This window comes from Onychostruthus taczanowskii, unplaced genomic scaffold, assembly GCF_017590055.1.
Source record: "Onychostruthus taczanowskii isolate IOZ18803 unplaced genomic scaffold, ASM1759005v1 scaffold12, whole genome shotgun sequence".
Classification (NCBI taxonomy): domain Eukaryota; kingdom Metazoa; phylum Chordata; class Aves; order Passeriformes; family Passeridae; genus Onychostruthus; species Onychostruthus taczanowskii.
In genome coordinates, this window is record NW_024498351.1 from 4,935,419 (window position 1) to 4,962,111 (window position 26,693).

At 37.7% G+C, this 26,693-nt stretch overlaps 1 protein-coding gene across 8 annotated transcripts in view; it reads left to right on the forward strand.

The window, feature by feature from the left end:
- TMEM131L (transmembrane 131 like) overlaps positions 1–26,693 on the forward strand; it is a 79,360-nt gene that overhangs the window by 49,096 nt on the left and 3,571 nt on the right. For 4 of the 8 annotated variants that reach the window (XM_041427807.1, XM_041427810.1, XM_041427813.1 and 1 more), the window contains 21 exons: positions 497–599; positions 1,251–1,404; positions 2,035–2,205; positions 2,511–2,580; positions 4,543–4,660; positions 5,233–5,374; positions 6,374–6,483; positions 8,070–8,142; positions 10,190–10,332; positions 10,956–11,098; positions 11,424–11,610; positions 12,675–12,860; positions 13,725–13,874; positions 14,424–15,037; positions 17,164–17,318; positions 18,599–18,723; positions 20,293–20,450; positions 21,365–21,550; positions 22,601–22,679; positions 23,704–23,789; positions 25,123–25,243. In XM_041427807.1, coding sequence (XP_041283741.1) covers positions 497–599; positions 1,251–1,404; positions 2,035–2,205; positions 2,511–2,580; positions 4,543–4,660; positions 5,233–5,374; positions 6,374–6,483; positions 8,070–8,142; positions 10,190–10,332; positions 10,956–11,098; positions 11,424–11,610; positions 12,675–12,860; positions 13,725–13,874; positions 14,424–15,037; positions 17,164–17,318; positions 18,599–18,723; positions 20,293–20,450; positions 21,365–21,550; positions 22,601–22,679; positions 23,704–23,789; positions 25,123–25,243 — 3,274 coding nt within the window. The remainder of the gene's footprint in view (positions 1–496; positions 600–1,250; positions 1,405–2,034; positions 2,206–2,510; positions 2,581–4,542; positions 4,661–5,232; positions 5,375–6,373; positions 6,484–8,069; positions 8,143–10,189; positions 10,333–10,955; positions 11,099–11,423; positions 11,611–12,674; positions 12,861–13,724; positions 13,875–14,423; positions 15,038–17,163; positions 17,319–18,598; positions 18,724–20,292; positions 20,451–21,364; positions 21,551–22,600; positions 22,680–23,703; positions 23,790–25,122; positions 25,244–26,693) is intronic. The other 4 variants (XM_041427805.1, XM_041427806.1, XM_041427808.1 and 1 more) reach the window with 4 other exon arrangements.

The window sequence follows — 26,693 nt, forward strand, 5'->3', positions numbered from 1 at the left end:
CAGCCTGCTTCCTGTTCTGACCACTAGACTGCAGTGTACAGACTTTAAACATTAATGAAACAGGCTGCTTTCATAACGACATTGAGATGTGTTTTTCCTACAGAAAACATGGATGAATAATAAGAAGAAAGGGACTATTATGTTAAGTGATTCTCTTTTTCAGAGCAGTTTTTCATTTGATAAAAGGAGGCAGCGTGCTCTGATTAGTAAGAATGCTGTGCCAATGACAGGTGGTTAAAACTGGTCAGGTTGTTCTTCACAGCCTCATTGTGTGTGTATTTTAAAGGTGTTTAGCATTCATGAATACTCCTTAAGGCAAGGTTTGAAACCTCTGAAAAGATTGAGTCTTATGACTCAAACAATTAGATACTTTACTCACCTGTGTGAGATTGCACCAGCAAAGGTTCCCCTTTTTAGTGTTCTTGCAAATCTTCCCATGAAAATAATTTTGGATATTCTTCTGACTGATGTATTCCATGTGTCTGCTCTTTCCCAGCTGCATCCTGTGACAGTGAAAGTCTTTACTCTGACAACAAGAACTATCTTTTGAAAGGCACTACAATACTCAAAGCCTGTCTTTTCTGTCCTGTGATGGAAGGGTAGGTTGACAGTGGATTTTTGTTTGTTTGTTAACTTTCACTGATACTATAATGAAAATACTGTACCTTACTTTTAAGAGATGAAGTTAACTTCCTTTGTCACTCTGTGATTCCAAGGTCAGTGAAGAGGCTTCTTCCTGTTGTTGCTGTGTCATTTGCCAAAATGGACCTGTCATATTTAAAGCAATAATTCTGTATTTTATCCCAAGAAGAATTTTAGGAGCCAGTAAAAAATGTGCTTTAGCAGCTCACATGATATAAATGTTGCTTAGTCTATGGTAACATTTCCAGCACCCTTGTTAATGCAACGCAGAAGCTGGATAGTCTTAGAAAAAATGTGAACTCTTCTCTTGTTTCTGTCATCTTTTGCCGATTTCATCCAGCCTGCTGTATCATAAAAGAATAGGCAATGTTGTACTACAGCAAAACAAGAGGGGTAGATACTTTGCCTGTCTCTTTTACATGGTTCTTGAGAATTTTTGCTCTCATATATAATTATTCCCAAATAAATAATTTTATTCTTCTCTGAGAAAACTTAGAAGACCCTCATTGTACAGGAATGCTATGGTATCTTCTCTTGTATAGACCACTTGTTGTGTACTCAAGGACAATAGCAGGTGTATTTATATTTTTTAATGTGTTTACTTATAGGTATTTTGATGTAGATCCTTCTGCAGCACTGTTTCACATAGAACCACATCATAATACTTCAGGATCTTGGTCCATATGGTTTACAAACAATTTTTACTTCAACATTGAATTGAATGAGGTCTTCATAGCCAGGGAAACAAAGAACATAGTCAAGGTAAGCTTTATCTCTTCTTTGTACAATGTTTTATATATGATTTAAAGATATGGACCTTTGACATACAAAATAGGTTCTTTGAAGAACTCTGTGTTCTTAGAACTGGTTGGAATCAGTTAAAAATAAAGGTTTATGTACATCTGTAACTATTAGGTTACTGTCTCAAGAGGCATTGTTCACTGTCCAGCTTACTTTTGTATTGTTTTATTGACAACTGTTCTTTCACTTGAGTTGCAGCTATAGATGCATCAAATTACAGACCATTGCTGTGTTCTCAGAATTCTTGAATGTGTGCGTTTGTGCTCTCTAGGCTTCAGCATTTCTTCATAGTGGAAGCCTTTAGTGCATAGATGATCTTTAAAGCCAATAATCTACTGGCACAACTGCTTGGTTCAAATCAGCCAAATCTGGTTTATGAATAAGCACATGATGTAGGCATCTAAATGGCTCTTCTTATGTTTTGATATTGAGATTTGCATAAGTTCACTGTATGGATCGGGTATGAGCACATACGGCCATGTAGTAACAGCAAAAACACAAAGGATGAGAAAATTGGCGTTTTTCAAGGTACCACCTGCATCAGAAAGTGCTGTACCAATTTTAATTCAGCTGTCATTTGATTCTTTTCAGATTCTGAACTTCGCTGAACCTCTGACTCTACCTCCAGGCTGCTGGAATGTTTTTTCTTTGAAGCTCAGTGTGGAAGACACTGTAACGAATGTGCTCTCTAGTATTTGTGTGTCCACAAATGTGGGAGTGATGTTTGAAATACCTCTGCAGATATACTCGACTGTGTCCAAGGTATTGTGTTCAGCTGTGTGTGTTGAATTATTATTATGCACTGCAAACCCAACTGCAGCGGTGTCTCTCTCAGGCCAGAAATCTGTTCTTAGTCCTGAAACAAAAGCTCAGTACCAGACCACTTTGTTAGGCCATTCTGAAGATTGAGAGGTTAAGTCCCCAGAGTTGAACAACAATGGAATTATAGTTCTCTTGGCACTTAATTCTCTTAATTCAAAATTTTCTTATTTTACTCTATGAAATTATGCACTGAGACACTGAAATTTGTTCTTTTGTTTTGTCATATTTTTGTTTTGCTTTTCCAGCAAGGAGATCTTAATTTTGAAGCAATTGCCCACTGTGATATTCAGTGCTACTTGGGAAAGTCTGATTCAGGTAGGCCTGTCTAAGGCTTTTTTTGGCATCTGACCGCACTTTTATTGTAGAAAATTCATTTTATATAGCAGGACTTGTAATGAGAATATTGAGATTGTTCATACAAGTACTTAGTTTTACATTTATTTAAAAACATCCATTTTTCTGGGATGGCTGAGTACATGCTGCAGTATTTCAGACATCTAGTTCCATAGCACATGCTAAGCTATTGTTCTGTCTTGAAACGTTATTTAAAAAAATTTTAGTATTTAAGACTCTCCTATGAATTCTCATTGGTGTTGCCCTTTTCTTTCTTCTCACACGTTTTCTTGAGAGATGTTGAAGTAGAATGATAAAACTGTCCACTAATTCAAAGTTATTAGAAAATGTGCATAACCTGGGCCCAGATCCTGGGAATTTTTTTATGAAAAACAAAACAAAACAACAACAACAAAAAACCAACAACAACAACAAAATCCACAAAAAAACCCAAACAAACAAAAAAAAAATTTGACCAGTATATGCCTGTATCTAGAGTTAAACTTGGAGGCCTTCTCTTTACCTCTTTCCCACAGCAATAATTCCATTGATTTCAGAATATATGGTTTATCAGGTTTATAAAACAGCTTCCTTAACACTGTATCATATGAAACAGATAGAAGGGAACTGAAGAATCTATCTCCAGATACTGTAATGCTGGGAGCTGTTTTAAGTACCTGGCTGGCATTTACAAAACACAGCAATAGGTATAACATGGCATGATACTGCCTAAAGAATGTTGAACCTGTTAAAGGCTGCTTCAGAATAGTGGTTTTTACTCTCTGTACAGTGAGGAGTTTCAGAAGGCAGCTGGTATCCTAGGCTTTAAATATTTGAGCCTCTCCTGGATATCTTTTCAAGATGACATTTCCTAAAATGTATCTTTGTGTGAGGATATGAGGTAGGCAGTAGTAAGTCAGTCGGATGTGAAAAGGAGAATTGAGGTAACATAGAAACATGTGACTTGAACACTTACTGAGACTCTTGCATGCTAAGGTCCATATCTTAGAAGCAAATGTTTGCTTTTTTGCTTTTTTTTAAATCTCAATGAAGGATTATGGCTGATACAACTGAATACTTGCTTACTTTTTCATTCTAATAATACATATAATGAGATCTGTACTTCCAGGTATTCTGCTTTCTGCTTTAGGATACTACTGTTTGTTAAACAGAAATGTGTAATGCATTAGCCTGAAAATACTGATCTAAAGAAATTGTAGTTGGATTGTTCCAATAATCACCAATCTCAATTCATTACTTTAAACATTAAGGATTGTAAAATAAAGTACGTGCACTTTCAAAATAAGTATTTTTTGTTTTCTTTCTAAAGAAACTTGCTTTTCTAACTACTTTCTACTGTGTGAAAATGCTTGAACCAATATGAGTATAACTTTCTAAAATGCACTAATCTTTAGACTGATGTAAAGCTTTGCAATTCATCTTAAGAAGAATTTGAGAAAATCATCAGCATTTAGAAAAGAAGCTAAAATGAAAAGACTGTTTTTGCCAAACTGGGAATTGTTATGCTCCCTGCTGTGCCATGCTACTATATTTTTGTTCTGCTATGTACCATATTATCTTGGTACTTTACTGCCATCAGTGGAGAGTACTTTGTAGACTACTGATGTCATGGTTACTCTTCATTGTCATCTCATAGGAGTAGCAGCAGTAAAAAGGGTTTACTAAAGCATACACAAACTGTACAATGCCCATTTTTGCATGTACAGTTACTTTGGTATTGCAGATGTACTTCTTTAAACAAATCTGATATGAAAAATAATATATATACCCATATATGCATATTCTCACTTTGAAGGGGAAAAGTGGGTTGCCTTTTTTGTTTTGGGTTTGATACTGATTGCTGATTACTCATGTTCAAAAGTAGATTGATGGAAGGAGCAAATATTATCTCTGTAAAATCTGAAAAATCTATTATCCTTTCAGCAAATCTGCTTTGGCAGAAGAGTCTCTCTCTGGACAATTCTGCCTGGGACGTGGATTCTGAGCTTGCAAGTGACCTTTATGAAAGATGGCAAAAAATAAGACGTGGGGAAGCATGCAGGTCTGTACAGAATCTGTTGAGGTTCTTAATTCAAGCCAGTACAGTGTTGTAGAAAAGAATATTTATGTTCTGAAGTATTCTTAATTAGAACAAAACATTCTGAACCATTTTCTACACTTAAGTTAGTTCTCTTGAAGCACATGGCGTTTCAGAGCACCCCAGACACCCCCAGCTTTCATTTCAAGGCACTGCCAGCCACAAGTAAGCTTTTCAGTCTAGAATGCGAATAATATTCTGATATAGTTATCTCACCAGGGCTACCTGGCATGAAAGCAGTCCAAGCACGTTTTACCAGCTCATTTATGGAGTTGCATGAGTCCTTTATCCTCAGGTTGCATAGCAGTCTTCTCAGTGTCTTTGAATGGCTTTCAAGGTTTTTTGTCTCTGGCCTACATACATAGAAGTTAGCTGTTAAACTACAGCTTTATGGACTTTATTTTGTAGAGACTGTTTCCAAGGAAAAATAAGTTGATGCAGTTACAGGTCCTAGCAAATCATCTTGTTGTTGTTGTTCTTTGTTTGAAAGAAAAAAAAAAAGAAACTAATTAAGTTTTCTGCTTTTGGCCGTAAAGCAGGAGAAATATTTTAGGATTGGCTCGCTTTACTCAGCAGAAGAACTCTGAAGAGGAATCCTTTGCCTTTTTCTTGCCACGGTTGACTACAGAGCCTGGCCTTACACTCAGCTTTAATGCCACAGCTGTTAAAAGTAGTATGGTGAGGATGGTTGTTACTACACTTTTTTCTGAGTTGTTTGTTTAGCTTGTTTAAATAACAAAGTCTGTGGTTAATATTTGGTGCTGCTTACATTTTCATATTGCTTATGAACTGGTGTTTTGATCTCAGTTAAGACACTAAATTTGTATCCTTTGGCTCTTTGATAAGTTTTCTAGCTTCCTAGTTGTAATGCTTTAGTACAAGGAGAGGAGTAAAACAGTGTAGGTTTTAACCAACAATTTTTTGTAATTGTTAAACTTTCCTTGCTTTCATTGTATAAGTTACATGCTTGTGGTAAAATAATTGAACATGGGACTAGGGATAGGGTGTGTTGTCATTAGTGATGCATGGAAGGCTGTACAGGATGGCCTTCCTCATGCCACTGTCTTGTCTAACAGAAGTGTGTAAAACATTTATGAGAGATACAACACTTGCAGAGCAATGTATCTTCCAGCCACACTGACAGTTATTTCTTTCTTGTTTGTCAGATTTAGGTCTCTACTAACCTAGCCTAGGCCAGAACCAGTCATATGGAAATAGTTTTCATATGCACATATTGTGTATTACCTTAATATTCCATTTGTCTAATTTAATTGTTAGTCATTACAGAAATTTTTATAACCTGCTTGCATTCAGACTTCTCTAAGAAGGGGTAGCACCTTACTAACTTCACTTTCTTCTGTGCAAGAGCTTTGTTCACATCTGTCTTCATAAATCAAAATCCAAATGAAAGGGTTTTTGGGGGAGTGGGGGTGGTGTATGTTTTCATACACGTGGTTCAAAATGCACTCTTAGCTGATTTTGCAAATTCTGACATTGTGGTGACATGTCCTGCTGTTACATGCAGTCACGTGCATGTATGATTATACTGCATTGACACAGAAGCCAGATTGAAGTCCCTTGAAAATGCAGATTGTATTGTCAATGCTGAATTATTTTACCAACCAGTTCTCAAATATGTAGTTTTTAACTTTTTCTTTTCCCCTCCAAACTATTTAGGTAAAATATTTCGTACTAAGAAACCCTTCATCCTTCCCAGTTACGTTGCAGCTTCTGCCTCTTTCTTACTACCCTGATCCCCAAGCTTCACTGAGTCTGCTGAACAAATGGTAATAACTATCTCAGGATACTGTTTTCCCTTTTAAAACATCTTATTTGCTATGCCTTATCATTGTTACTTATTGAATTTTATTTAGTTTTTCAAAGTGTAACTTAGATGGGGGCTATGTTCTGACCCATTTTGGAAGACAGAGGCATGTTTGGGGCAGCTCTCTGTATGGTGCATGCCTTTAATACGAATTAAACATGTTTTAAGCAAGTTTGTGTCTGCCAGATATATATTATAGTTGTTCATCTTCTAGTGTCTGAGGCTTAGTGCAAGCTGACCAGGTGAGATGAACAGCTTACAGAGCTGGGCTTGTGCATCTCCTCAGAGTGCTAGTTGGTAACCATAGAATCTGTAGACAGATCAGTGAAAAGAAGGTATCTGAACCATCCCACCAGGAAGAGTTTTCTAACATAATAACTCTGGTCAAAGAGGAAACAGGAACCGGGAAGAAAAATGCAGGTTCAGAGGAAGCAACCTCAGCATAAACGTTTAGGGTCAGCTAAGTAAATGTTTCTGCATTGTTTTAGACTTTGTTTTAGATTTGAGATGATCTAATGAGAAATCTAGAGGAGAGTTAGATTAGTAATAAAGGGACCTGGTGAGTGAGCTGAAGTTCACCAAAATAAGCCTTGTCACACCTGTCTTTGAAAAAATGCTATATAGTTGGTAGGACTGTATGGTTAGAGATGGTGGGATTACTCCTGTGCTTAGGTGTAATTGCTTATTTGGGGTCCCAGTCCCTGTGTAATTGCTTCCTTAACCTCATTCCTTTACATAGGTACATGCATGTGCATATATATGTCTGTGTATATATATGCACATTAATAACTGCATCTGTTTGCATACTAAATATGGTTTTCACATAGACTCTTTCTAGTGGTTTGCAATTACATTTTCTCTGTATTTGCACACTTTTGTTTCTGCAGATCTTTTAAGTTCACCAGAAATCACATCCATTAACTTGTTCTTTTTAAGCTAATGTCATAGACAGTTATGACTGTGAGTTTTCAGTTCAGTGGCTGGAGGTCCATTCATCTATAATCTACATTTTACGTGTTGGTTTTCTTATGTCAGTTTTTCATACCTAATGTCAAATGCTTATAATTTGCATTTGGACAAACAAATCAATTGCTTTAGGTGACTTTGATTTGCAAATTATGTGATGGAAAATAGGAATTTATCCCAAATAAATCATGAGCGGAAAGAGGGATATTTGAATAAATTATATGAGATTTAATAATGATTGTTTCTTAACAGTTATGCAGGCAGAAGGAGCTTTGGGGAATTTGTGTTTGTGTGGCTTAGAAATTCTATTTCTTGACTGTTACCATTTACAATATTCTACCCTGATAGACCTAAATTGTCCAGCCATTTGACTGTTTTACAAATGTGTGGAATCCACATAAAACTGATTTGCAGTGTATTCTGTTGAAATGCAGACCCACATTTCCACTATATTTCACACTGCCAAATGCAATTGTAAAAGTAGTCTCCATTTAAGAATAGATGCCAGCATGTAAAAATAAGTCAATGCTCTTCTGACAGGCTGGGTTTCAAGTGCTTAACTTTTTGTTTTGGTTTATTTAGGTTCGGCATAAATGAGCAAGCTATTAATTTCACAACCACCGAATTCAGGCTAATGGATGAATGTTCTCACAGGGTAAGATGGCTAATTTTGGTAGAAGTGGTCTGACACACTAGAGAAGGATTTTTCTAACTATGCTACTTCTGGGCTCTTCCCAAGTGCAATTTAAAGCAGTTCCACAGTATTTTATTGATTCTTTGTAATGTTTGTATCTTTGCAGTTAATTATTTTCAGGCTTTGAGTCAGTTTTGAATACAGCTGTAGGGAGGAGGTGCATGCATGCCTGCAAGTGTGTGGATGTGTTGTTGGGACTTCACCCTTGGCTGCAGGCTGACCATGAAGTGTCAGGCTGTGGAGTCGGTGATGTCAGGAGCAGACTGGTTGTCCTCTCAGCAGAGGGAAGCAGTGTTGGGTGGTTCAGGGGAGGAGGAGCAGGGATTTTTACATCTCAGCTTCATGCCATTGCAACTTCTGGATTTAGGTTTGGAATGTCATGGTTCACTCTGGTTCCCATTGCCTAATTTTTGCATGAGTGGGTTAACACTTGACCATGGCACACCAGTGCTGAGCTGTGCTTAAACCCTGAGATGTTGTGTGTGGATGACAGAGAAAATGCTGTATCAGGGATGCTGGCACATTCTGGTGACCAGAGTACTATCCAGAATACCCAAAGAATTTCTTCTTAAGGCTTCTGGTTTGTACAAAAGCCGAGAATTAATGTATTTTCCTTGTTCTTTGGACATGCTGCAGCTTCATCTTTAATGCCCTGTGTAGATACATGTTTCTGCACATATGCTTTAAGATCTTAATGAAATATTTGTACCTTGTAAAAAGAAAAGAGTATGTTTGCTACAGTAATCAAAGCTGACCTTTCCTTTCTGGCAACAGTTTTAAGAGTTGTTGTAAAAGAGAGGAGACAGCAGTTCATAAATCCTAGCCTGTAGGCAGACTCTGAAAATGGGAAGGTAGGGGTAGGAGTGAGCTTCCACAGTCCCACACACCATACTCTTGGCCAAATGGAAAAATAGCTGTGGATCTTCACATCAGAGTGTGCAATACATGTTTTTCATTAGGTTTGAAGAGCTATGGGGAACATGCATGGTTAGGTAGATTTTCGGCACATATGAGACAGATCTTGCCTTGTTAACAAAATCAATAGTTGTCAATATTTAAATTTTTGCATTTGTCATCATTTCCCTAGTCAGTTTATGTGCAGTGAATTGTTACGCTTGTCTTTGTAGGGAGTGACATAGGGAAGTTTGCAAATGCCATACATGGCTTGCTTTTAATAAATACTGACTACTAAATGCAGGTTCTGATAGTTTTTATGTGTTATTTTTCATAAAAAAGACTAAGAATAAAAACATTTTGAACTGAAAAAGATTAGAAAAGCTGTTAGTACAACACCCATAAACTGAGAAACAACCAAGTGAGAGCCCATTTTGGAATCTTTATGGTTTTTTTGACTGCTACAGGTATCTGATTACCCCTTTCTAAGAGGGGACCCCAGTTCTAGAAGAGCAAGTTATAGGGCTATTTTCATTTTTCACAGGCAGAAAGAATAAACAACAGTATTAAAAAAAAAAATTTACATTATTTCCAGACTAAGTGAACTTCTGGTAGTTCTGGTTTTCAATTAATATAGTTGAGAATTCTCTTTGGCTTCTTTCCAGTGACTCAAATGATCAGCATATTTACCAGCAGTCCCTTTCTCACTTCAATCAAGTTGTAAGTCATGCACTGAGGGTATAATGGTTGCCACATTTTCCTGTGCAATCAGTACACTTCAGTTCTTGTGTTGTGAAGGGTTTCAGGATTCCTTGAATATGAAAGACACTATATAATTTCTTTTCCATCTGAGCAAATAAAAGCTGTTTTAAATAATGAAGTAATACATTCCTCATAATAAGTGCAGTAATATGAACTTTTGCTCAAATAAACAATCTTATCTGATGTTTTATGTTGTCAAAAGGAAAGACTTTGGTATAGCAAGTTAGTTAGCAGTTTCTGCACCTTGCCAAAAATATTCTGCGTGGTGCTAAGTGGTGATACAGTGCTTTCTTTATTAACATCTTTAAACACACGTTTTCTGTGAGTAAGAAGTGCATCTTTTATTTAACAGAATGCACATCAAGAGGACCTTATCAGCAAGAAATGCAGTTCTGAGATGCTTTGTTTAAGTTTACAGCCACTGGAAACCAGAAAAGTTGGTGTAATTTTTACACCTATTGACTACAAAAGAGTAGCTTCCATTATCTTAATCAGGTAAGCCAAATTTTAATTGTAAGTGAGAATCAAGCAGCTCAATGTAAAAATGAATTTGCAAAGTCCTGGCACATAGACAAATGGTCAAAATTTGAAAGTCAGAATACCTCTGGTTTAATAAAAATTGCTTAGAGTGTGTTTGTGCCTTATGTCTCAGTCGTTCATTTTCTTGATATGTGGTCACAGGGTTATAAGATGCATGTGACTGTACTGAATCAATTTTGAGTTAAAAGAGAGACACGTTGCATGGCTTTGCTCTCTTCAACCTGACTTAACAATGATTGGAGTTACAGATCCAGTGAGTCTTTTATGCAGCCAAACTGTGGTTACCTTTGTAGGAAAAGGGAGTTTATTGAATGAAGAAGCAACCGTTTTTACTAGGTGGCACAGTTGTTATCTAGTGGCACTGGTCACTAAACTTGCTCCTTCACTCTGTGAAATTCACTAGTGGCTGGTTCTGGATTAATCCTGTCTCTGTTTAGGGAAACCTCTCTAGGTTTTGCCACTGATTCTGTTACTGAAACACTCATCATCTTGGTTTGGCACCTAGAGAGCAAAGCCATGATTTTGCAAACTTAATTTGTGCTTTAGTGGCTGATTGCTTGATTTTTATTTTATGGCAGAAACAACTTAACTGTTCTGGATGTGGTCAATGTAGAAGGCTTTGGAGCCAAAGAATTGCTTAAAGTAGGGGGAAGACTCCCTGGTGCAGGAGGATCCCTTCGATTTAAGGTGCCAGAAGCAACACTAATGGACTGCAGACGACGTGAGTAAGGAGACACAGGTCTCTGGTTGTGCAGCTGGCTGCTTTGCTGTGCACTGGAACTGATACAGAAAGTTAATATTACATAAACAGGATGGTAAAAGCTGAAGAGCTTGGCCATGAGAAGTGTAGATTCTATTTTGTCAAAACTCTGACTGAAAACAGTTAAAAGTTTCAGAAATACACTATTGCAGAATAGTCTGTATTAGATCTTGGTCACTTATGGGGTTTTTTTATTCAATTGTAAGTAAAAATAGCAATTTATGTATGAATGTAAGAAAATAATTTTATGCACTGTAAACTAATTGCTCTCTTTTTTTCCTTTAAGAACTGAAAGACAGCAAGCAAATTCTATCCATTACGAAGAACTTCAAAGTAGAGAATATTGGGCCTCTTCCTATAACAATTTCATCAATGAAAATTAATGGTTACAGTTGCCAAGGATATGGATTTGAAGTGTTAGACTGTCGGGAATTTTTCCTAGCTCAAAACTCATCACGAGAAATCAGCATTGTGTAAGCACTGACAAATTTGTTGACAAAATAACTGAAGTGGAAATTTGAAATAATTAATTTCAGAAACAGACACTCCAATGGCATACCACACACAAAATTTTGAATAGAAATTTAGTGTTATCCTGAGGGAAATAGAAAAAACAGAACACTGGTTCTTTATATGACCCATTATTTTTAAAAAGCAGCATACATGCTTTTATCAGTGCATTATGAAATAATAAATTAAAACAAAAGAGTTGCCACAATTTTTTATTTTCTTGTTATTCTCTAAGCTTGTTCCAAGTAGCCTGACCACAATCTAGTCGTGTTTTCCCAGCATTGTATGTAGTCTAAAACTGATTCTTTTTAAACTAATCTTGAGTGAAAGATACTGTGACTTAAGTAAAAGTAAAGTTAATGTTACTATATTAAAGTAATTGTGGTTTCCCATACAACAAATTTCACCTCTTCTGATTGGAAAGGCAAGTTATACCTTCTAGTAATCAAGTAGAATACTGAGATGGGTCAGGAAAGTGGAAGAAGAGACAAATCTGGTTTCTTCTGCTTTCTGTATCTTTCCAGCTTTGCACCCTAGTACCTGGGTCTTTCTGAAATCATGCTGGCTGTATGCTGGACAGCTGTGCTTTTGTTGATCAACCTGAGTTGATTATGTGTATTTCCTTGATAAAAGGAAAACCTTTCCCAGTAGTAAGAATATTGTGAAGAGTCACAATAAACCCACATATTTTTCCAATTTAAGATGACCTAATGCTGCCTGCACAGTTTAAGCAGATAGTGGACACTTTATTTAACTGTGCTTTAAAAAGTATTATTAAATAATATTATTTCAGATAACTAAACTGTTGTTTTTAGATTAATAACTTTGTAATTAATATTAATAATTATGCAATAGTTTAGTAATTTTAAGAATACTATTAAATTATTGGTAAATATTAAATTAATTTATATTTATTATTGTTGTTGCTGTTGCTATCATATTATTTGTATTTTTGTTATCAGTGTGACTTCAGAAAAAATTCAGCCCATCAATTAAAAAGTAACACCACCTCTGTTTTTCCTGACAGATTCACTCCTGACTTTACATCTTCGTGGGTGATTCGTGAGCTCACACTGGTGACTGCTGCTGATTTGGAGTTCCACTTCACGCTCAACGTGACTCTCCCTCACCACCTGTTACCGCTGTGTGCGGATGTGGTGCCAGGACCCAGCTGGGAAGAGTCTTTCTGGAGGCTCACTGTCCTCTTTGTAAGGTAAGGCTTTCCTACAGCCCCCCAGAGCTCCTACAAGATGCAGTGCACGTGAGTGTCATGGTGATAACACTCGTGTGCTGATGCATCCCTAACTGAGATTTCCATGCACACTGTGCTGCTTGCATGGTTTGGACAATGGAAACAGTCAGAACACAAATGAAGTAACAGCAGTGACCACTTTGCCTGGTTCTAAATGCAACAGAAGAAGACTGCAGGGGATCTGAAGAAGCAGGAATTTTTCATTCTGTTTTCCTGCTAACAAAATTTACATTGCATGATTGAGAAGGTGGTTTGATGAATTAGAAAGATTTTTGTTTTGATCTGTATATGCTTGATGCAATTAATGCACCATGGGCAAAGAGGATATTTTGCATCTACATTTTTAGTTCAGAAGTATGATGGCATTTGTAGCTCATTTTATGGCAGCATTTTCTGTCGGAAAAGAAAGAGACCGTATTTAATAAATACCTAAATAATAATGATGATGACTGTCATAAATGAACAGCAGGCTGATAGGTCATATTATGATATGATGTAAGACTACAACACAGTTACTTCTAAATTGCCTTCAAGTATTATCTCTTAGAATGAACTTTTTCTTTATTCTAGTTTTTCTCTTTTAAAGTTCATGACTGAGATACTTTATCGAGCTAATATCTGGTAAGGTCTATAAGGAAAAAAAGGAAAACAAAATACTATTACAACTATAATTTTTAAGGCTGTATTTTGAGTTTTTGTCTGTCTTTTACTTAGAATTTACTGAAAAAAATATTTGAGAAGTGTATCTTGTTAGAAGCTTTTTAACTCTTTCACTGAATATTCCTGAAAGTTGTAGACACCAATATCTATTGTTTTGTTTGGCAGTTTGTCCCTGCTTGGAGTGATTCTGATAGCCTTCCAGCAAGCCCAGTATATTCTAGCAGAGTTCATGAAATCAAGACAGAGACCAAATCCTAGTGCTTCACCACAGCAGAACAGCAACTCCGTTGACGTAATCAGCTCTGATTCCTACAAGTAAAAATACTTTTTTTTATTTTCTTCTTTTCTACCCTGTTTATTGTGGAGTGGTGCTTTCTGTCTTATTCTTACTGATATTGTTTTATGCTGGTTTAAAGGAGACAGTGTTCCAAGCAGCCTTTTTTTGAGAACTTCCACCTCAAACCAGGAGGAATGGAGGAACTCAGGGGTTTATTAATCTTGAATATTGCCAGTAATACACAAGGTAAAAATTGTGTGATGAAAGTAAAGGATACACCAGGTGTGGCAGCCATGGAAAGAATGGAAAACACATTGATGGTTCTCAATCTGACCCTCTTGAGTGGTCAGTCAGGCACTTTTCAGTGAAGCATATAAGTGTGTTGGAAGTCTGAGCAAATACTTAGAGTGTTGCTCAATTCTCACTAAAATTAGAATTTGCTTAGCTGATATGGTAAATTAAAGACCTAAAGCAATTTGTTGGCTTGTGAATATGCCCCCCTTTCTTTTCTTACAACAATATCTCATAAAATAATTCATGATGACTTTCTAAAGAAAAACAAATCCCTCTTTTTTTTTTTCCTCTAGGGGAAGCTGCAAGACATTTATGGATTCCTATAGTTCCTCAGATAAAGGTAAAGGGAAGGGATTCCTGTCTGTAGGCTCTTCTTCCAGCCGAAGTCAGAGTGCAGCAAAGAGAAGTCCTGCGACCTACAGCCACTCTCAGAAGAAACACAAATGTTCAGTTTACTACAGCAAGCAGAAACCAAACACAGCAGCTGGCAGTGCCATTGCAGCTCCTGATGAGAAACAGAATCAGATTGCAGAGAACCAAATCTCAGCACCAAAAGAGGACATTTGCACTGATGTTGTCAGTGAGAACTGGGTAACTCTGAAATATGCAAATGGCATAAATGTTAACAAGAATTTAACTCTTCCAGAAGACTTTCTGGGTAAAGAAGAAAGTACACTGAAAAATACAGTTCTCATTAAAAATACTTCTTCAGAGTGTGATCTGAAGGAAGATCTTCAAACATGTATGTTTCCTAAGGAAACTAACCTTAAAACTTCAGAAAATCTAGCTGAGCTCAAAGAACAGGAGTTCTGTTCTGTGAAGATGTCCAAGAAGCTACCTGAAAGTCACTTGTCCAGAAATTCACCTCAACAACAGCCAGAACTGCAAGAAATAAGGAAAATTAGTGGTAATTTTTTCTCAAATTTTATCAGTCTAAATTACTAAGTGAAATCTTCTGATCAGTTCATTGTGATCCGTATTTTGTCTTTTGCATAGGACAAGGAAATGTGTTTCTTATGTGTTCACTGTGATTTGTCTGTTTACATTTCTGAGGAAGCAGCTTACATTTAAAGTTGTTTTATAAATCATAAATTTGCTTGGTTTACAAATTTCAAGCTTGTTGCCATAGCATTTTAACTGCTAAAATAATTGATGTCATAGATTGGCTTATCAGACACAAATTGCCCTTGTCAGATATTCATAAGGATCCCAGTTTGCTATTTTCAGGTCCACTGAAAATATGGTGGTTGAATCACCAAGCAAACACATTTGGAAGCAGATACTCAGAACTCTTCAGATAACACCACCCAAAATAAGAAAAACCTGACATCAGGATAATGTGAACTTTTATTGTGTAGGAATCTGCAAATCAGTGTTTCCCATAGTAATTGCATAGCTGTATTTTTTATCTTGTTGTTCTTTTTTTGAAATTGTGGGGCTAAGCTGCCTGGGAAGTCTTACCTCTTAGCTTCACAATTCAAAATTTTAAGAACAACAGGAGAATACGTGGGAGAAATCAAAAGCGAGATAAGAGAATGTATCCTCTGGAAGCTTGGCTTTACTGAGGCACTTGGCAAAGTAATTGAATGTGAAAACTGGCATTTGCTGTAGCTGTGGCAGTTTATTTAGGAGTGAGCCATCAGAGAGGAATTTCAGGCCCTGTGGTCTTGTGTGGTTGCTACCACAGGCTCATTGCTTCTTGTGTTGTTACCTGTGAGCTATAGCAGGTACAAGTGTGCAATCTCAGGTGAAGGCAAGATATTTTCACTCATTCTTACAAGGTATTTTGAGATTCTTCATATGCTCCTGAAATGCACTGTTGCTTATTCTTTGCTTTGAATTAGGAGATCATCCAGTGTATTCAGTAGTAAAGCACTAAAGGTAATCTCCCTTGTTGTCTGTTAGCAGTTGTGGTTCTCTGCACTATCAGGCATGTGGTATTTCTGTGTTTCAAGACATATAGTAGGATATGTTGGGTCTAAAAAGTACCACGTTGCAGTGTTTGTATCTTGATTATAGTTACAGACCTGGTTTTGTGCAAACAGGGAGCTCAGGACCTTGGGTACTCACGTTTGTATACTTGAGAGCAACAGAGCATTCTTTAGAGCTCTGACAGTCTCCCTTCACTGGTGTTTGATTCACACGTGCTCCTTTTGCAGTCCACGTGGCTGCCTGCTCCAGAAAGGAGCCAGTATCTGACTCAGAGCTGGGATGTTGTAGTTGGCTGGCAGGAAACTGTAAAAATGTCTGGGCGTGCCTTTCCCACTTGACAATGCCAGTTCAGTTTAGTAAGTGATGACATTTCTCACGCAGAGCAGCTGAGAGCCTCAGTAGCAGATCCCTGTGGATGTAGTGCAGGTCTCTGAGATACCTGGAACTGATCAGAGGCAAAGTTAATTCTGTCCTGTCCTGGCCCAGGCAGAGGAATGTGACCCAGCTGAGCAGCTCAGCTATTTGTTGAGGCAGGCTTCCTCTTGAAGCTTTCATTTTTTGGACTCTTAGATCAAAATTTTTCTTCCTCACAATCTTCTCAAGTAAAAGAAGTTTTAGTGTGGAACCCATGCTAAAGAAAGGATGACTTCCCTTGGTCTTCATAGTGAGTGCAGAGGACACTTCAGAGGTGTCAAGCACCAAGTAAAGGCTGTCCTTCCTCCCCACTCAGCTTGCAGGGTTTTTTTCTCTTTGTTTTTTAACCCAGTGTTCTCTAGCTTCAAATTCTGCCTTACAGATCCATGGCTGAGCCCCAGGTAGCTCAAATTCAGATGAGATGAGCAGGACTTGTGTAATCTATGCATGCACTGGGAGTGGTGTGCTCATGACCATGAACCAACACAAAGCTACTTTTTGCAACTGCTGTAAGAATTTTTACATTGCGTTAGCTTTTGGTTTTAAAATTTTCCAGTATCATCAGCCTAGACATTAGTCTCCTATGTTTTGGAAAGCAGCACAAGGCTGTTTTTAAAGAAAGGTATGTGTTTATGACTGAGAGCCCCTTCTCTTCCCATGCAAACAGTTGTTATTGTTTAATTGTAGGGAATAGCCAGCAAGTGCCTCTCAGGAATGAAACAGAAAACTGCGACACTTCAAAAAAGCAGATCAACCTAAAGCCTTCCACAGAGAAAAAAATTAGTAAGGGACCCAAGGAAGAGACTCCATGCTGTTCAAAAGAGGAGATTATTTCTTCTGAGGTTTGTATTGTGATCTTTCTCCTTTTCAAATTTGAAATTATATTTTTATAGTTTACGTACATATATATGTACACATATAGGTATGTATGTGTATGTTGGGACTATTCTGTAGAGTCACAGATCTGAAATGCTGTAATTAAGGTGAATGCAGAAGAGTGCAGATGTGCTGTCCCACATCCGTTGTGTACTAATGCTGCTTTATGGAATGGTGAACAGTTTGGGTAAAAAACAAAACAGCCATATATATCACAGCCAGAGATTGTTACTGTCAGAGCAGGCACAAGCATACTGGAGTCTAATGCCAGCTGTCAGCCACACTAATGATGTGGGAACATTCTCTGCAGGGGAGGTGGGCATATTGGCCTTCACTTGCAGACCTGATCTTCAAACCCAGGGCTTTGCATCAGAAACTTGCATTTGAGAGTACAGCAGGCAGAAGCCCTTTAGCAGATTGTGCAGTTGCTGAGAAGGACCATTCTTCACCCCTGGTTTCTGAGTAGGATAAACACATCAGACTGTACCTTTGTTGCAGGCAGCATAAAACACTAAAAGTACTTCATAAGGCAATTAGTGGACCTGAGAATCTGGATTATGTTTGTATTCTGTCTACTGGCTATAAATCCCATGACAAAATGGTGTAAGGAAGAATTGCTCACATTGCTTGGGGAATATGTGAGAAAAGACACGGTCTAGTCTTGCTTTGAGAACTGTTGTTACAAACTTCTTTGCCCGTGTGGCTGATGGTGCTCAGTTTGTTTCTTGCATTTTTTGAAATGCCTGGTATTTGCTGGTAACTTACTCCATAATTTCCTCAGCTGTAATTCAAATGAATGCCTTCCCCCACCGCCCCCAGTTGCTGAGGAAAGGGAGGATTTATTGCTGCTGAACTTGCACACCAGCTGATCATAAATCTGGCAGATGTTTTTTGTTTTTAGCACATTGGGAATTTTATTGACTGCATTACTTTTTCTCCCTGCATTTTTTTTTTTATTTCCCTGAAAGTCAGAGCTAGAGGCTGTGAAAGGGAAAATGCTAAGTTTGGGAATTCAGAAATTTCCCTCTTATCATCTCTTGCTGTCTTGATGGACAGTCTTGGAAAGGCTGGTTAAGTTGATGGTGCTGGAAAGAGGATGTGCTGTGAAAACCACTAAATCATGAAGTAACAATGCATTTGGGTCGGGTCATTTTGTCCAGAGAAATTTAGCTAGAAAAATCCAGTGGAGTTGATTGACTAAGTTAAGTTCATTTTATAATGTCTCAGCTTGTATTTTTGCCTTTAGCAAGAAGATGCATATAGGAAGAAGAAGCCTCAGGAGAAAAAAGAAGGAAATGTACCAAATATGAATTGGAATAGAAATAGAACATCTAGGAAAAATAAGAAGAAGAATGTAAATATATCCACAAGGTATGTATTGCCTCACCAAATCATGAAGAAACCCAGAGTTGCTGTAATGTTTCTGCAGGTTTTGCATAATACATTAGGCAGGATTGCTTTATCCATTTAAGTAAACACACATTAATCCTGGCCTGAGTATTTACTTTTAGGAATGTGCTCTACTAAGTATCACCAGCAAAACAAAAAAATTTAAAATATTCCATTTAAAATGTTCCATCTACATGTAGATAGTTGCAGCCCATTCTGCGTAGCAGTGGTAGCTCTCTGTTAGAGTCTGGAATGTGCTGTCTCTGAAATTTGGATGGTTAGCTTCCTTCCCCTTGTGTATTGTGTGGAGCAGTTCTAGTCATGTATTCTCTTCAATGAAAAAAGGAAAATAAAATTGTTGAAATGATTCCACCTTCAGGAGAGTCATCTGCTATACTGAGTAATGTTGTTCTCTACCAATTTTAGAAATGTGTAGAAATGACAGTGGCTTGCATTTTGCTGTAATGATTAAAACAACTAGACCAGCACTAGATTGTAAGGAATATTGAATGAGCACTGTGGAAAGTTCCTTTTTTCCCCACCCTGAGAATTGTTTTAATATGTTTAAATGCAAACGTGCATTTAATGCATTGTTTTAATGCATTTTAAAGTCAGTTGTAAATTACTTTTAATTATTTATAATATATTTTAAATTTAAGTTGTTTGGATTATTAAAAACAAACTGCTTTTAGAATAGAAACACTTCTGAGGAGAAAATCCTATTCCTTCCCCTCCCCCAGCCCTTTGAATTAAGGTCACAATTGTACAAAGCCTTCACAGACTTAATTTTTATTACGAATGCTTCTATTGAGGTCAGTGAACTTTAAAAGGAGATTGTAAATCTGAAAGAGCTGTTATAACTCATCATATACAAATTTCAGTTCATTTTGTGGGAAGTCAGTGCATGTGTAAATCTTTGCTGGATGCACACCTTTGTAGATAGGAAGGATAAAAAATGGGCAGTGAAATACTGAAGTTGAGTGTCTGCTCCTTGAACCAATTCAGCAGTTGCTGCTTTCTGAGTTAAGATGGAACCGTTCCATTTCTGCAGAAATTTGACAGCTGACTTTTAATCATTTTTCCACAATAGACTCTGATTATGATATTGGATCAGACATTTCATTTCACCTTTACTAGCAAAAAGTTAAGATTGCTTCAGATTGGGATTTTACTTTATTTGCAATTGTGCCAGTGAAATGAACTCAGGGCACGTTTTTCTTTCCATCTATGTCTTTGTACACTGCTAAACTGTGCTTATCACTGCAACATCTGATTGTCTTTCTGCCAAGTGCATTAGAAAATGGAATTAAATATGCACATGTTATTTTGCCTCTCACCCTGAGAAGTAGTAGTCTGTGTGGTACAATATCGCGTTTTGGGAAAGGTTTTTTAGGTTTCTGTAAAGTTGGGGAATAAGACTCCCAAACCTACTGCTTCCCCTGCACTTTGCCTTGATATCTGTGTGAGTTGAAGTGTTTAATGTCTGGAAAGGAAAAATGCAGATGAAATGTAAAATGCAACGTGTTTTTTTTTTGGGTGTGGTTCTATTAGGGTCCCTGAGCAGAGTGAGTTGAAGCATATGTGTAGTGAATTTGAAAGGCCGGATCTGAGAGCGAATATTGGAATAAGAGCCTGGTGTCCTCAGAGTAACGGGGAAAATTGTAAAGCAGACCAAAAAGCTGGGAGCTTATCCATACAAGGAGAAACAGGTATGCAGTCTTAATTGTCTTAACATGGGGAAAGAAACCCAATGTGACTTTTGTGGCAGTAGTGCATTCCTTACTTGAGAGACCTGGGCTTTTCTTTTTTTTGAACCCTGACACGAAGATGGCAGGACTGGTATGACACAGTGCCTGAAATAATAGCTGCTCACTTCTGAAGGGCTCTGTGTGCTTCTCCATGGGGGTGGTTCATGGTGCAAACCAGAATGTGAATCAGTCTGAAGCAATGATCCATCAGTTCTTGGCGAAGGAAAGACAGACTGGTAGTCTGGTTTTGTTTTCAAAAAAAGCTTGGATACCTGCTTCTTGCCTTTCCATCAGGATTTTAATAATCTGTTTTCCCTGACTCCAGGGAAGAGGAGATCCCTGAAAGTTATCTGAAGAAAGTTATCAATTTCTGTAGGATTGTCCTTATTATCTCCGATGGTATAATAAGAAAAGAGGATCTTTCACTTATGAATTTATTGCTTACAACATTTTGTCATTGCTCTTCATGTATATGTTCCTACAGCCAGGATATGTTTCATGTTTGAAGTATTAAGTATATATTTCAAAGGACAGTATGCACTTCCTCTTTCAACCTATGACCTATAGCAGCACTGTATCCTCACATTTGTTTTACTAGGATATTGTGTAGGTCAGAAGCTCCTTGTGTTAGGGGCTGGTTTAGTTACTGAAGCTATCAGTAAATATTATTTCCTCTCTCTGAATCAGTAAATTCAGAGAATCCATGTAAATTCATGATTGAGATTACTTTTCCCTGACAAGACTTTCTTAAATGTTGCGTTGTTTTTTTTTATTTTTTTTTTTGGGTTTGGTTGTTTTTTTTTTTTTTTGTTTTTGGTTTTTTTTGTGTTTTTTTTTTTTTTGTTGTTGTTTTTGTTTTTCCCAAAATTCTTTAGAAAACTTTTATCAGCGGTCCAAAAAGAAGTGTTTGGAGAAGTTTTGTTCTGATTCAAGCTCAGATTGTGGAAGTTCATCAGGAAGTGTTCGTGCAAGTCGTGGGAGCTGGGGTAGCTGGAGCAGTACCAGCAGTTCAGATGGAGATAAAAAGCCAATGATTACTACCAGGCATTTTCTTCCATCCAGTAAGTTTTGCAAACCGCACCTCTTCACAGTAGTGCACAGAGTTTTAGCCTTCCTGCTGAATGGAAAGGCCTACCACAGCATGGGGCACATGACTTGTCTTTTGTAGGGCACCTCTTAGACAGACAAGGAAAGATGTAAAGAACTTTGTACTTGACAAGAAGTACACACATTTCATGGAGATGAAGATGACTGTCAGGATCCACAATGAGCAATATACACAGTTAATTGTCATGGAAGGATGGGAGAGCTGAGTCACTAGCCAAAGCAATTTCTGCCTTCGAATTTGTTTAATGACATTATTTGGTTTTTTTTTTTAGTATTAAAACTATTTTAGTAATGCACAAATAAGGAATGTGTGAAAGCAGTTCAGATCTGAGGAGGCTGGGTTTGGATAGGTGTATTTGAGGTGTAAATGTCCAGAACACCTGAGCCACTTTACTAGTATGAGAAATGGGAGCTGTGCTTCATTACTGCAATTCTTGAATACCTGAATATCACTAAAGTAGTTGAAAGTCATTGCCACAGTTATGCAGTCATGTGACACTAGAAGTAAATTTTAAAGTGCCGAAGTGACATCAACAAACCCAGCTTTGGGTACCTGCAAAAAGATGGTTTGAATTATTTAAAAATATGCAGAAATTTCATGTGTATTTGTGTATGCATAAAACTTTACATTTCTTAATGGTAGTGTGTGGTCTGTCCGAACCTGTGATCTAATAGATAACAAATCATGTGTATGATGACTTTCCTCTTTGTGCAAATTATAAGGCCTCTTAAAAAAAAGAAAATAAGTAATTCTAAATTCATACTTAATTTGATAGTAACAAGGAACCTCTCCTTTAAGACTGTAGTAATCACTTCTAAATCATAAAACACATGTTAAAACTATGGACCTAGGTAGCATGCCTTGAAATTGGTGCAGTTAGTGATAATCCAGTGTGAGAGAAAACTTGATTAACACCATTGATGATTCTATTTGTGTGTATGTATATTCTGTGCATACTTCTTTTTTAAGGATCTTTGATTTTCACAGTCATTCTTTTCTTTAGGAGAGAATATTTCACAAAATGATTTTCCATCTGAAACTCCTATCACTCTAAATCTGTCTCATAACATCTGCAATACCAGGTAAAAAAATTGAATCTACACCTGTAAGGCATTAAAGAAACAACACCAACTTGAAGTCTTGTCTCAGTTTGATAAATAGTACCTGTTGGCACCTGTTATCTTGTAATTTTTTATGATCATCTGATTGCACTTACTAGTTGGGAGAAGAATCTTCTTCAGTACAGGAAAAGATATAAGCAAAATTGATTATGCTGCATAGGTACAATAAAAGCTTCCAAATGGAAAAAAAAATGGAAATTGGTTTTCCACTTTGATTTCTTCCAGATCCTAGCAACTTACTACATTTCCATTACTGCTTAGTTGTAGTTTTATAAAAAAGGTGGGAATAAGACTTTCAAGTTGATGCTATTTTTTTAATGGGAATAATGTACTCCTAGGATATACAGCATGAAAATTGATTCCTCCCTCCCCCACATTGTTTTCTCCCTCTTTACTGTAGTAGAGATAGCATCTACAAGTTTTAGTGCTGTGAGTCCTCATTTCACTTCTCATTCACCACTCTCTGTTTTCACTAGGAGAAATACTCCTATCCTTTTCCTTTGGGATTCTGGTGCTTGAAAGTGTTTTCTTTTATTCATTTTGACTAGTTCCTTTGGGTTGGTTTTGATAAATACCAAATTCATGCTCATGTGTCTCTATGTGTCTTCGTGGACATAAAAGTAAACTTACTTGAAAGTTCTTCAAGCATTATAAGAGGTCCTACTGATCTTCATGAATTACAGTTTATTTTCCAGTTTTAGAGGGCAGCTGTTGAATTAAGTTGCAATTGATTGATAATAAAAATGGGGTAATTAAGGTGTATTAATTTTATTCATTTTGCATGTGTGATAAGTTTCTGGCTTTTAATTGGAAAAAAAAACTTTTAAAAATTGCACAGTGGTAATTCTGAAATAGGAAAAATCAGGACAGCAGAAAAGCAATAGCAGTCATGATGGTCATTAGAATGTTTTCTACATCTCTGTGTATTTCCTTTGCAATAGTTTGGATTATGAGACTTAAGAAATTAAATTTTCTTTTCATTCAGCAGAGACATGAACAGCATCCCCCAATATCCTGAAACCTTATGTCCCAATTTCACTGACATAGCTGCAGATCCTGACAAAAATAAAGGTCAGTATTTACAACTGAAGCTGTTTTTCTCACACTTTGCTAAGCAGTTTTAGTGATGTTGCTAATAACATGTGCACCAACTTGATAGACACATTGTTACCAAGACTTGCTTTTAAACAAGTTAGGTGCGAAGTTAGCAAATGAAGGCTTGAAACCTTGATAGTTTTTGCTTATAATCTTGGTAATTTTTGCTGCATCTTCTCTGTGTCAAGATAGCATTTAGCTTTCAACTCATGTTCTAGGTATTCTTTCTTTTTTTCCTCTTTTTGCTGTGCACAGATTAATGTCCAGAAGCAATGCAGCTGCGAGATCAAGAGCACTGCTTGCTGTGTTAAAGTGAAGTTTGGCACCAAATCAAACATGACCGTTTTTTCTCTCTAAATATCCTCACTCGGGACTTGCTCTCTTTGAAAGCAATAATGAGTGAGGTTGTGTAGCACTGTTGAAATGAATGAGTTTTCATTGTTTGTATCTCAGAGGGAAGTCATGTTAGCTTTTTGAGTGGGATTCATAAAGGCATCATGCTACATAGTGAGGTGGAGTTTGAAAGCTGGTCAGGATGCGTGGTCCTTTGGGCAGCAGCACTCCCTGCCCTTCTGCTGTAGGTTTAACCTGTCTGATAGGATACAAATGCTGATTAACCTTCTTCCATGGTTAGCAATATTAATATGTATCATGTGAAATAATGAAATAGAGCCAACTTTGCAAGCGTTGTCTCATGGAAATTGCTAATTTGGATTTTTTTCTTTTCTCCAGCTGCCAGTTCTCATAGAGTTGATAGGAACCAAATATCTGTGGGCAGTCAGGACACGCAGTCCATGAAGGGCGGCACAATGAATTTCTGTGCTAGAGGCTAAATACAGCATTTAATGAATTCACAAATTGTCTGGTTGGGAATGGCCCCAGTCTGTTAGAAACCTGACCCTGTTCCTCCTGTATTTGTGTAGTTGGACTTTAGAGGTGGTTAGCCACTAAGGGGTGGGCACAAGGAGGCCAGTGGGGATTGCATCCCTGCTGTTTCTCCTGTGTGGAAGTGTGCCACCTAGGCACTGGCAGCTGGACACTTAAGGACCCTCAGTAGGAACTTCTTGCCCTGTTTTGTTGAATTCTGGTTTCTCAGTTTAAGTCTTACATATATCTTTTTTAAAAACTAGAAATTTTGAGATGTGTTTAAAGATGGGCCTTCATCACAAAAAAACTTGCTTAGTAACTCTGGATTTTCTTCTCTAGCAGACAGTCCTTATTTGGTATCTGAGAATAAAGTGTCAGTGTGACAGAATCTGTGAAGTCTCCTTCCTGTTACTCTGAATTTCATTCCCCTTTCCTTTTTTAGGTCTTTACCCAACAGGAGACTTGTGGCCTGCCCAGCCAGTCTGCATGACAAACAGTTTGAACTACAACCTTGAGAATAATATACCATGCATGATCCAAGAAACCCCCTCTGTCCACAACAGGCAAGTTATGTTTTCTTTAAAAAGTACAGATAATGCTTTGTTCAAGCTTCTATAATGCAGAGGACTGTACCTTACTCATACTTTTTGTAAAGGCAGATGATAGTTAAAATAAATTTGTTCTGCCATTTCAGTCTTAGTTCTGGTTGTTAATGCTCTTCCATGAGTACATCATGATTAATTTTACTAATACAAATTCACTGCTGTCCTTATATTCTAGAACTTTTTTCAAGTTTAATTAAATACTTTTGGAAAGCTATTAAATACTTTCATTTGTTTTGCAGGCAGAGGGCCTGGCTTTGAAATTGCTGCCCTCTTGCTAAGTGCATAGCTTGTGTATGCCACATGGTGTGTTATGCACTGTGTACTTGTGTTAAATCATAGGAACAGACATTGTTATAAAGACAAATATTCCACTATAAAGGTGGTTTAGAGATGCAAGTTGGTATGTTTCAGGCCCTGTCTATATTTGGGTTGATCTTCCTGTAATGAAGATAAACTTGATTAATTCTTATATTTTACACTGCTCACATAGCAAATTTCAGTAATGAAAGATGTGCCACAAACTAGAGAGCAGAAATACTCTGCCACCACATAGCAGTGAAATATGGCCAGTTCTTCAAGTTGTATCCTGTCATCCAAAATGACAGGAGAAGGACCTGGGGGTCCTAGTGCACAACAAGCTGTCCCAGAGCCAAAACTGTCCTTGTGGCCAGGAATGTCAGTGGTACCCTGGGGTGCATCAGGAAGAGCATTGCCAGCAGGGCAAAGAGGTGATCCTGCCCCTCTGCTTGGCCCTGGAGTGGCCATCTGGAGTGGTGTCTAGTTCTGGACTCCACAGTCAGTGCAACAGAGATCAGGAGCTCCTGGAGCACCTCCAGAAAAAAGCTACAAAGCTGTTTAAGGGTATGGAGCATCTCTCTTACAAGGAAAGGCTGAGGGAGCTGGGCCTGTTCAGCCTTGAGAAGAGAAGACTTGAGAGGGGACCTCATCAATGTCTGTCAGTATCTGCAGGTAGGGTGTCAAGAGGATGGAGCCAGGCTCTGCTCGGTGCTGCCAAGCAACAGGACAAGAGGCAATGGGCAGAACCTGATGCACAGGAAGCTCCACCTGAACATGAGGAAGAACTTTACTGTGCACTGACCACACACCGGAATGGATGGTCCAGAGAGGTTGTGGGGTCTCCCTCACTGGAGATGTTCAAGAACCCTCTGGACACAATCCTGTGCTCTGGGATGGCCCTGCTGGAGCAGGGAGGCTGGACCCTGTGACCCACTGTGGTCCCTTGCAGCCTTACCCATTCTGTGACTGCTTTCATATACTTGTCTCGATTTGGACTTCATATGCAAAAAATATATGCACATCCATGCAATTAATTATTGATATTTAGTAGTGATATCTTAAGATAGCTGCTTGGCTGAATAGTAAAATTGAAGTAGGGCAGCTTCTTGTG